Source organism: Melanaphis sacchari, unplaced genomic scaffold (genome assembly GCF_002803265.2).
Source record: "Melanaphis sacchari strain LSU unplaced genomic scaffold, SCAv2.0 Contig0_pilon_pilon, whole genome shotgun sequence".
Taxonomy (NCBI): domain Eukaryota; kingdom Metazoa; phylum Arthropoda; class Insecta; order Hemiptera; family Aphididae; genus Melanaphis; species Melanaphis sacchari.
The window spans coordinates 18,351,274-18,364,080 of record NW_020270366.1 but is presented as its reverse complement, the minus strand read 5'-3'; the positions used below and the strand labels follow the sequence as shown (position 1 = coordinate 18,364,080).

At 30.6% G+C, this 12,807-nt stretch overlaps 2 protein-coding genes across 2 annotated transcripts; one reads left to right on the top strand and one right to left on the bottom strand.

Annotated features, from left to right (window-relative positions):
• The first annotated feature begins 476 nt into the window (after nt 1–476).
• LOC112596326 lies at nt 477–5,789 on the top strand. Its single transcript, XM_025341944.1, has 3 exons — nt 477–1,323; nt 4,556–4,890; nt 5,349–5,789. The coding sequence occupies exons 1-2, from the start codon at nt 702–704 to the stop codon at nt 4,867–4,869; spliced, it is 936 nt and encodes a 311-aa protein (XP_025197729.1). The 5' UTR covers nt 477–701; the 3' UTR covers nt 4,870–4,890; nt 5,349–5,789.
• A 523-nt stretch (nt 5,790–6,312) lies between these two features.
• On the bottom strand, nt 6,313–11,038 carry LOC112594103. The gene is made up of 2 exons (XM_025338735.1): nt 10,633–11,038; nt 6,313–7,230 (listed from the first exon to the last, which is right to left on the bottom strand). The coding sequence occupies exons 1-2, from the start codon at nt 10,874–10,876 to the stop codon at nt 6,686–6,688; spliced, it is 789 nt and encodes a 262-aa protein (XP_025194520.1). The 5' UTR covers nt 10,877–11,038; the 3' UTR covers nt 6,313–6,685.
• Nucleotides 11,039–12,807: the final 1,769 nt, after the last annotated feature.

Genomic DNA, 12,807 nt, shown 5'->3' with positions numbered 1-12,807 from the left:
AGTTGAAGAAGTTTATTTTGTACAATGTATTTATGTATCTAATCAAATAAAAAAAAAAAGAGAATACATTAATGAATGAAGGTAATAATACTGTCTTTAAAACTACCTAAAAAACAAGTCACTTAATCTGATGTTAAAAAAGGTCTTAATTTAATAATAACGCCCCCGATTAGCCCAAGAAAAAATTGTTTTTGTGTTTATGGATATATTATTATTGTTACGTAAAATTTTTCAAAACTGTGATCTCCAAACGTTAGTTTGTGACCCAAAATAAATTTGAAAACTCTGGATTCTGAATTATGATATTATATTAGTAACAAAATCATCGCTCTAGGATATACAATATAGCTCGTTTTACTTTTGATGGGAATAAAGATGGGCCGGAAGAAAGGGAATCGCGTGTCCGCGGCGGCAAGTGAAAGACCGGTTGCGTTGCCGCTCACGAAATGGCATAAAAGGGGGTCCGCACCGGCCGATGGGTTCATTATTTACTCGATTCGCGTCCAGTTTTCCGGTAGTCTGCGTCGTCCGTCCGTCTGACACCTACCTGAAACGCATATAACAATATATAGTTGCAATATAATATTAAAATTGTGACATCGGATCGTACGAGTTGTGCCCGATATTGATAAATCGACAAAAATTAAATATTTTTTTCATTCCGCTCTTTGCTGTACTTCGATCTACCGTATTCACACGCAATGTTTGCCGGAAAGTTCGTTGTGGTGTTCGCCCTTGTGGCTGCCGCCATTGTCGCGTTAGCAACCGGTTCGCCAATGTCGTCATCGTCTATGCCCCAGCAACCATCTCCATCGCCACGTGACCAGCAAGACGGCAATAACGATGTAAACCTTCAACCACAACACCACGACATCCACCTGCAGCAACAACACCAACACGCCAAGCCATCGTACATGATACGCGAGGATGAACTGGTGAGGAAGTTGAATGCCAAGTGCGGTGCCCGAGATGTGTCCAGCTGCGTTATGCTGAAGCTGGTCACTTATATGAACAAGTTGATGAAGAAGAACAACCTGGAAATCGGAGACATGATGGAAATCGCTAAGAAGGATGGGCCAGCTGAATATATAGCCTCCACTGATGAGTCAACGGTCCGTGTAGACGGTACGGCCAGGGGATACACTGACGAGTCGGCATTTGGTGAGGTGATGGCCGACAAACTGTGGAGGTACGTTCAGTCCCGAGCACTCAAGATCAAGGTGTTGCCCGAGGCTGACTTTGTTGTATCCGCATCCCCGGAACAAGACGGCTCCCTTAACTTTGGCATGTCGTTCAGGTCCGGAAAAGACTTGACTGAGTCCGGTGAGCGTAATATTTATTTTATTATCGTTGTTGTTGGTTTTTTATGTCACAGCAGTAAAACTATATTGCTATATAACGAAACGTTAAAGAAGAATTTTTTTTGATTTAGCCGTTTATTAGATGTGATAGCGAAGGGGCGTTATTTAGTTTGATGCATGGAAAAAATATTAAAAATAACTATGTACATGTTCTATGTACTAAATATTAATTTTATTTACATAAAAATACGATTAATAGCTTTATACATTTTGTAAAAATACTCAATTATTAATAAATAAATATTTTTTATATTTTGTTAAAAATATCAACAGAAAATTAACTTAACATCATATTTAAATAACAAAGTTAATAGAGTTTTATATAAACCGAAACAATAAGTTTTATAATATTTGTCAATAATTGGCTATTAAGTGTATAATATTATGGATATTATATCATCTTAATATTTATTAGTTAAATATTTTCGTCGTCTTAATGATTTTATTTCTATCACTATCAGATGTAATAATCATTATCTATCGTTAGTACCTGATTTTTGACTCTATAACAAGCAGCTACTGTAATTTTTAGTTTTAATAAATTTATTTTTCAGAAATATTCTAATTTTATTATACAATATAAATAAAAGTAAATTTATTAGAAATTCATAATGTTCTTTAAATTATAATATAATTAAAAAACATTTTTATAGATCCAATAGTTTGAATGCAGACTATCAATAATTCAGTATGAGACCAAAAAACGCTTATTCAATTGTTATCATTAAACCAAATGTGATATCAATACTGTTAAATTCTAAATTTTATTTTTAAAATTGCGATTTTATTGCTTTAAAATAGTTTAACAATTATAAATCAATAGTGCAGGTATAATAAAAAAGGTTCGAAGAAACCAAAACTTTTAGAAATTTAATAAATAATAATATTTCTTCGAGTGATTATATGATCTTAAAATCATGCGTTTAAAATTTTCTTATTTTTTTTTCTCAAGCTTATATTTTAGACTTATCATGTGTTCAATTTTTATAGGACTGTGAATTTAAAAAAATGGCTTGTTTTTATCCAGACCAGTGATTCTTAAAACGACGGTACCTATAAATAGAATCCATACGAGGTTAATCTAATCGTAATTTAAATAAGACCTGTCACCGTTATTATTAATTAGACTCATTTAAAGTTAAACGAAAATTTAATTTTTACTTCCTATTTTGGTTTGAACTATCGTCTATAATGTACACTTGATATACACACATCATTAACTTAATGTTTAATACGTATTCTAATAATTTGTTTTCAATTAGTAAAATATACTAGAGTGTCATTACGTACGAATAATTTCAAGACATATTGTTAGTACTTGTATCAATTGGCCTCAATCATAATTATGGTTTATATGTTTAAGTTGATTTTGTATTAATTGACATGGTAGGAGACAGGTACCTATCATGTTTTTTCTCAATAATTACTGTTATCAGTTGAACAGATTATTTGAAAGCCATAAATTATTAACTGATATTTGATTTCACTTTCTCGATTTCTGATATTGGAAACACTTGATTGGATTGGACATTAGGCTTAAAATTAATAAAATTAAAAAAAAAATAACCATATTTTTTATATAATATATATATAAATAAAAATTATTTTTCTATAATATTTAATGACGACAGTGTGAGATTAGCGCGTGAAGTCTAATTGTTGTTTTAATCTTGAAATGTCTTATGCGAACTCCTCGCGCTATTGCAAACAATCGTAATACATATGATTATTATAGCGATCGTTTAAGTACTTTCGCCATTTGATACAATTTTTTGACTTACCGGAGCGTGTAAAATCATTTCTGAAATATTTCAATTGAAATGTTTTTACTTTCGTCCGGTACGATACATTATGGCACCTAATGAAAACATCAATACGTATTTATTTTCTGAAACTGATTTTGCGGCCGTTCAGAAAGTCGTTTTCCTGTTAAACACCGTACGGTGATCAAATTCGACATAGGTCCATTCGATATTCCTCCATGTACAGTTGTATGAGTGAGTTGATTAAATATATGTTCCCACACCATCACCGTGTACACATATCATCGTCAATCACATAATAATAGTATTATTATTATCATTTGAAATTCTTTCGCTGGTCCGCAACACTGTATCTACGTGACGAGAACTAACGATTTGACACATCGTTTTCGCATCGATTCTCTATCGTCAATTATCATCTCACACACACTCACGCACAACCTCACATGCACACGGGCACTCACACTCATATATATATACGCACAAACGCACGACAATACAACTAGGTTAGACACAATGCACTTTTCTTTTCGAATTATTAACGTTTAATTTTCGTCCGAGAGTTGACAACAATGGAAACGAACGATTACCCGCGGGTGGGCGGGAGGACGATGCGAACGACTACTGTGGCGACGGCTGCTATTGGGAATAGTATATACTTGGTTATATGTATTTAAGTATATACTTACATATATATAAATATACACAATATAATATGTCTGATAATATAATAAAGGTAGGTCCGAACGGCTCTGGGAATGTTTCTAGAAGCCTCGTAAACGGGAAAAATTCGGTCGGCGACCAGCGTGAAACATAGGTTTGGTTAGGCGACCAACGTGAAAATATTAGATTATTTTTTGTGATCAATATAATTTCAAGTGTAAATAGCCGACTGTATCACCACGATGGTTATAAATATCTTATCACGGTAAATTTAATATGGTCCATAATTTATTATTCATGCATCAAATGATCAATGTTTGATCTAATCAATAGATTCAAGGGTGTGTATTATAATACTTGCACGAATGTGCAATACTAAAATACATTAGGATAATATTTTTAAACGATTTTTTTTTATTTTATTTTTTTTTTAAAACACAAATTCATTTTAATACTAAAACCCACTATTCAAGTTCAGAAAGATATTGTTTACTCAAATGATCGGTATTCGAACGTTTTTACAATGAAATTTAATCACTAAGTTTAAATTTAAACATATAAAATATAGTTATTTATGCAGATATAGTATAGTGTAGATGCCTGCACTTTTCATACATAAATACAATTAAAACGTTGTAGTGAGTTTTGTCAAATAATAGGTACCTATTACCTAGTACTTACCTAGTAGAATATTTTAAGTAAAATAATTGTTAATAGTTTTATTTTTATTATTATCATGACTATGTTTTTTTTGGACCATTATTACAGGACGGGGTAAGAACAAAAACATGGGACCCATGATGGCAGCTATGATGATGAAAATGGGTATGCTTAAGGTCATTGCGTTTAAAGTACTTGCCTTGCTCGTTGGCAAAGCTTTATTGGTCAGCAAGCTCGCCTTTTTGTTAGCCACTGTCATCGGGCTGAAAAAATTGTTCAGCCAACAGAAACACGTTACATACGAAGTGGTAGCCCATCCGCACCACGAATCCCATGGCAGTGACTCTTACAGCTCGGCCGGATGGGGACGTTCGTCGTCAGAAGCAGCGCACAACATGGCTTACTCCGGACAAGGCCAGTAGACACAACCTCGTTATTATTAGGTAAGTTGTTGACTAAATAATAGATCCGTTAATTTTATAATTGATTTTATGAAGACGTGTTTGCGTACATGATTTATACAACTGTTCTTAAGATCAAAAATTAAAAATTGATATAATTCTATATCAAATCATATGCATAATTATCCGAGAGCCATTAAATATTGGGAAAACATTTTAAACATTTATGTATGTACAATGCACATATATCAATTTTATATATCATTTAACATTTTTACCATTCATCATTTTATGGTAAATTCATCAAATATTAAAAAAAAGTCAAACAAGAACAATATTTTATAAATGTTATTTGATCAAATTTTTAAGCTTATTAATTACGAACAAAAATTATGATAACAGAGTACAGAACACGTTCCGGTATATAGACTCGGACACGTGGTTAATAGAGCTTAAACTAAGTACATTATAATTTGTTTTTTATGTTTTTGTGTCCACAGATATAGGTAACTGCATAAGACATCACACGATGAACTCAAGTCCTGTACTTTAATGTAGGATACCTATCCAAACGTTTAGACAAAAGCACAGCACTTGATCGTTCGCACATCCGACGTTCAATGTAATATCTGAACTCCATTAATTTATTTAAACAAAAACAAAAAAATCATGTTATTTATTATTTATATTTATTTATTGTGTTAAATTTAAGTTTGTTTGTATCTAATATTATTTATTAAATATTTTTTATATATTTACGTTACCCACCTATTTATTACATGTCATCTGTGACCTACGGTCGTTCATATAATTTATCCAACATACTTAATAAGTAATAATCTGATGTAAAATATTCAACATTAGTCGTATGCAGCAGTGTAGACGATTAAAGTTATTTATTATTCGGATAGATAATTAAATTAGAGGTTTCATTAGTTTGTTATTTTAGTGAATTATATCTAATTTTTGTTAAAGTCTACCCCGTCTTTAAACAAAGTCAATGGCTCGTGAACTACACAATATATTAATATGTATATTTAATAATATGTTTAACTATAATAATTAATATTATTTCATTTTAACATAATATCATTCAATTAAATAATTTACTGTAGTCTGTAGTGTGAGTTATGTATAGTTTTTTTATAAATATAGCGAAACACAAGGTATGCACAATATTTACAAACAGTTTTTGAATGCACTGAATCATCTAGTTTGCATATAAATGGAACATAAAAACCATGTATTAATATTTCAAAGCTGTAATAAAAGAAAGACAATTTGATAAAAACGACAATAATTTATTATGTGTTTTTCTTTCTTTTTTTTTTTTTTTTGAGCAAAACAGAGTCGACATATCATGTTATTAACATGTTGACCACATATTAAAATGTTCATAAATGAACAAATAAATAAATAATTAAATAAATAAATAAATAAATAATTAAATTAATTAAACTACGTTTGAAGTTTGAATACGAGTAAATAAATTAAAAATTAGCTATGCATACGATGAAAAAATATGCAATATGTATGTACAACTCGTTCTACTACTTAAATCGCCGCCGACAGTTCATTAAACGTCAATGCACCATTATTGCTGTGAACTCGATTTTACGGTCTTACAAAGTTGGGTCGATAAACACAAAGACTAATGTGTGTGTGTGTGTGTGTTAGGATGAATTTTCTGAGGGGCGTGGATTTTGGTTTTTTAATCGTGATTGAGACACTCGAATGTGGTGGAACACAACACGTGCTGTACCCTAGTTGAGTATTTTTTTAAAAATAAGAACTGGCCACATCACGTTGTACGATCGTCGGCGGCTTCGGTTTCGTCCTATTTTTTCGTTCTGCCCACGGATTTGGCTATGTTATCCGACTGATTGCGGTTGGCCGTCGGCCTGTACGTGACCGGACTCACGTGCGAATAATGCGCCTGCATATCCACGCCGTTACCGCCACCGCCGCCACCACCGCCAAAGTCGCCGAAGGACGAGTACTGTTGGTGTTGCGGCGGCGGTCCGTACTGTTCGACAGGTTGTTGTTGCTGTTGCTGTGGCTCCTGGTGCGGTTCATAAGATGACTGGCTGGAGTCCGGGTAATGAGACATCATGTGCGACATCTGTGGGGGGTGCTCGTCAAAATGCGAAGGCGCCGACACCCATTTGACTTGCACTGACTTCTTGGCCGGCGCCTGTTTCATTTCCATCAGCTTGCACACCAACAAGTAAGCGCCGATTATCAGTCCAAGCTTGGTGGCGAAAAACGCGTGTATGATGAACAGCTTGATCGCAGCTGCGGCTTTCATCATAATCATGCTGGCGGCCGCCGTACCGGCCATCATCATGGCCATTTTCGCCGGTTTGGTCTTTTTGCCCCGACCTACAGCACGTAACAAACGAGCCAAGTATTAAAATTCACATAGTACAATAATTTTAAGACGGAACGCCACCGCTACAAAGAGTCACTAGTATTCACTCTAATTATTTTTGTGTCGTTATTTATTCGTTTTATCAATTAAGAATTAAGCGTATATTATTCAGATTTTATAACATAACTGAAGGTAGCATAATAAAAAAATATGTTGAAAAAACAAAATAACATCACGTGAGTACGTCGAATATAATTTTTAAGTTATACGTAAGTTCGTATTTTAAAGTCTGGAGATTTTGCACCCATTTTAATGCATAGATTATGTTGTTTAATGTTTTTTATTCTGATCCTGATTAGTGCCACTTTTGTGACATTTTTAAATGTCTAGGTTCTTTAATGGTTCGAAAAAAATTATTCTATAGTTAACCTAACCTAACCTTAGTTATAACTCCTTTTTTATGTATATTGATAAGCAGAATTTTTTTTTAATAATAATAAATTTAATTTTAAATTTTTAGAGTATTTCTTTTTTATGTATTAAAGATAATTTTAATACCTGCAGAGTGTTGCATATTTGATTATAATATTATATTTTGTATGGATAAATTAAAATAACTTACACAAAAACTTAGTGTAATTAAAGGTACTTAACAAGAAAAATAAAATAATTTAAAAAAAAAAAACTTGTGCCGGTCAGGAAACATTTTGAATATCATAAATAAATAAAAAAATTGTTTTTTTTTTGTTTAACAATTAACTTGAAAACTTTAAAATATCAATATTTAACCTAAAAGAACTTTAGACACGGAAATAGGCGTACTTTATTATTCGTAGTAAAAATTTTAATCGATAATTTAACTAATTACGAATACATTTGAAGGTATCTAAGATGTTAAAATGTGTGAAAATAAATAATAAAATTGTTTTTGATAGTAACAACTTTAAGTTAGAGATAAATAATGAGATAAAAATTAACAACATTTACAAAAAGTTTAAACTAAATAAAAATATGTAAATTTTTGAGACAGAGAATTAGTTAATACGAGGCCTAAATAAACTGTTGAATTTTGTCATTAATATTTTTTAAATAAGTTAGTAAATAAAATTCAATTTAAAATAAATTTTGGTTATAACGCTTTAATTTAATCTGCTTTTGAACTACATTTATAGAAACGTTTTCGTTTCACTTATATTTTTAATTACAGAAGTTTCATTTAGTACTCGTAATTAGTATCATATCATTATAAAGGAAACTACACGTGTAATGATATACATATATGCAATTAAAAATTCGAATAAAATATAATTGATTTATATGTGGTACTCATCACGCTTTGCTCACATCAGTAAACACAACTAGATGCGGCGCTGTTATTTTTACTATGAAAAAAGAAAATGCCTATTATTTAAAAAAAATGTTTTTGACTTTTTAACTTTTTATTGAAGTTTATGAGTTCAAATCATCTACATTTTATTTTTATATATACTTAGCAAAAGATATTTACAGTAAAATTCATTTCCAGAAAATATATTTATGTTCAATCGCTGTAAAGACGGAACAATATCATTCTACAGTGAATCCATCTATATTGGTTTTCCGTGTTTTTATTAATTTCGAAAGCACGTAAAAAATGAATTATGTTTATATTAAAATGTATGGAGTAAATAGTTAGATTATTCTACAGATACGATCAATTCAAATAGGTATTTGAAGTTTTTACGTCTAAGAATTAAATTAATATTTATTCAGTTTTCAAAAAAATAAAATATTTTTTATTTAACTAAAACTTGTATTACTACGCAGAAAAAAAGATGTGAGATGAATACTGAATTAAGCAAGTATCACTAATTTTCTGTTTTTTTCCCACTTTCTCGACGATTGCTGAGAATTTTCAAAACAATGACCTCTATCGTTAAGTATGCGTTCGTGACTCGTCTACTTTCCAATATATTTACGAGACACCAAGGAGCATTTTTATTTCCTTGAATTGTGCTTTTTGAAACAATAACACAATATTACAAATCAAATAGTCAACTATAGCCTTCCTTGATCAGAATCTAAAATCTACTTGTATACTCATACTCATAGTATATTATATTTTAATATATTCTATAATTTAAGTCCATAAACCTTAAAAATCAGGGTTAAAAAAATATACAAGTATATGTAGGTTTAATATTATATAAATATAAGCACGCGAATGATATTTTAAATTTTAAAACTTTTACGTACATAATAAATTTTAAAGTTCAGAAAAGCACATGAAATACATTAATATACTTTTTATTGATTAAAATGGTTATTTGTTACTTTATTTCCCTCATTATTTTATGCTATTATACCATTGGTATATAGTTTTATTTTTCATCTTTAATCATAATACCTAATAATAAATATTCAATTATTTTATACTCAGATAATATATCATAGCTGAACTTGGTTAACTCGAAGTTAAAGGAACCGGAAAAAAGTTCGAATTATCCAAATTGAAAATTTTTAAAACAGTACAAAATATATTAACTCCTAGATATTTATTATGAATAAAGTCATGTAATAAAAAAATATTTACGGTGTATTTATATATGAATTATGTATATGTAATTTTAAAGAGGTATGTATCTATGTACCTATAAATAAAAATGAGGTTAAAAAATTATTTCAAAAAAGTATTTATTTTTGTTTGAGTTTTGCTGTTGATCACAGCGTTTGTAATAAATTGTTTTAAACCATTTATCGGTATTAAAATATAAACATAGGTACATGAAGGAAATATCACAATTGTATAATATTAATAAAACTCAAAACTTCGAGTTATCTACGAAAATATTCGAGTTAAACAAGATTTTTTTACATTTCAGTTTAATAGGGAATTCTAGAGACCGGAGTAAAAGTTCGAGGCATCGATGATTTCGAGTTAAAGAAGTTCGAAATTTTACCTGATATGATTTATAGACAAATTATAATATCTAACTAAATAAAAAATTAAAATACATCATATATCTAATATTCACAAGATTACGGACTATCGTGAAGTAAATTTAATAGTAGTCCTTTCTTTACGGCAATTAAGCATAACTATATTTTCCGGAAATAAGTTTTATAAAAAAAGTCTTTTGCTAAGTATTTATATAAATAAAATGTAGATGATTTGAACTCGTAAATAACAAAAACGGTGTAACTTTATTCATATAACATTGATTCTCGTAGTATATAACTATCTAAATTTGTGATACCCAACACCTAGTTAAACGCGAAAATGTTTCCCATCGAACTGCAAAGTTGGCCGATGTTACATGACTTGTGCAACAAAGTTTCCGATATTTCGTCGGACGTATAACAAATATAGGTAATGTTTTCAGTTCAGTTCGATTAAACAGGTCGGACGTGCGTGTCTGCGGATTGTGTTTTACCTTCAACCGGATCATCACCGTTGTTTCCGGTGATCAAAGCGCCCAACAAGTCAAATGGTGTGCTAGACGACATCAGCAATCTTTGGCCTTCAATCACCCGTGAAATTTCAGCTAGGCTGAGTTCTTCAGCAGTGTCGGCGGATACGACTTGACCGGCCGCAGGAAAGACGTCAGCGGCGGTGGAGGCACTCGACAACCACAGCACGGCTGTGGTAGTGCAGACGACGAGCGGATTGAATGTCATCGTGATTGACTTTTTTATTTTTATTATATCAAATTTTGGTAGGTACGGTGAGGAGAACTGCAAACACTACTGCGGAAGATCGACAGGATTCGTGACGATCGTATAAATCGCGAGCGGACGACTTAGAGCCAAAGTACACGTGTTAGCAATGGTGTCGAAGGACCGCGAGCTCGGTACTTTTATGCGCGTTCCGGGCCATGAACGTTGCCCACAAACGCCGTTGACCGTGCAATGCCGAGCTTGCATTTCCCGAAATGCGGTGGGATATAAAATAATATCATTATTATATTATTATACGACACGATATAATTAACAATGCCTGTCTGTGTATAGGATGATTCAAAAATATTTATCAGATTCAAAAAATTCACATTAATTTTTAAAAATAACATAGTATAGGAAAATATAAAGTACAATTTAATTGTAAAAAAATTTAATTTTAATTAAGTGTAGGTACTACAAAATATTATGTCTAATATGAACCAACAGGCCAATTGGCACACTTTCATATGCTAACTATTCAAAAAACAGATCATTTTATTAAATTAATTAATTTTTAATTAATTTTTTTTTTTTTTTAATTTTTTTATTCGTCCATTTTGACATTAACTGACATAATTTTGTTAATCTTTACAAATCCTCATAAGATCCGTTTACCGGTAACGAAAATAAAAAATAAAAACTTTACAAAAATAAACTCGACTGTCTCATCTTTACAATGGTATTACAAAATATAGTATTTTACTTGCAATTTACAGTTGCTAAGCAATACGTATACAATAACAATTGGATAGAGACATTTGAATCATCCTGTAAATTATATACATCGGTATAATTGAACGAATTTTGATGAATCTAGTATATATATTCATATAAATTATGATATGACTGTAGTGTGTGTGAGTTCAGTGTCTTACTATTTTCTCTCGCCACTGCTGCCGGCAATTACAGTGCGCTTTTAGCGTGTCTAATATAACATATTACTTTATTTCTTTTTTACACAGCTGCTGCTACCAGTTTATCCAACAATTTATCCACAAGAAATTATATTATGCGTGATATAAGTACTACTTGCCTATAAACAAAATATCGTCATCTGTGTTATCGAGGAATCTGTCAAGCATGTCTCAAAAGATTATCCAGGATAAATTTGAAGACATGATATCCACGCCACTTTTCTACTTCACTAATTTCTGTGATATTTAAGGAAATTTCATCCATTTTTTAATAACTTTAAAATTTTAGATTCTGAGTAGTTATAGGGGAAATAGTAATTTTTCAAGAAGAATATTTAATTTTTTTTTTTTCGTAAACAACATTTTAACCAGAATATTTGATTTAATCGGTACATGTACACTAATTTCGGCCATTTTCCAGTAGAATATTGTATGTTATTATAAGTTTTGAGTGATATTTGTTGAGTTTTCAATATTTTTGATTAACACGTAAGGAAAAACTATTAACAAATTACAGGGAAACGAAATTCTTCTAATTTGAGTTTTTTTCAGTAATTTTAAAAATAAAAGATCTTTGTTTCTAAAATGTACACCAAGAATTTATAATTTAAAATGTAGCTACCATATTATAAGTAATGTGTAAAATATTGTTTTGGAACGTTAGGTTGTTAATAAATTATTGTAATTTAAAAATAATTGATCATATTAATTCTTACGCTCGCTTTTATAACGAAATATTTAGCATATTGAATAAATGTATGATTATGTTCCACTTTATAGAGTGCAATTGATAGTAATTTATTATTCATATCAAAAACTATTTGATATCCATTACTGCAGTATCTTTAGAAATACGAGATTAGCTCTAAACTAGGCACAACACAGAAAATTTTCTAATTTTTTGTAAAAACTAATATTGTAGGTACCTACTCATTAGTATTCCACGATATTTGATTCAACGTGAAGTGATTTATT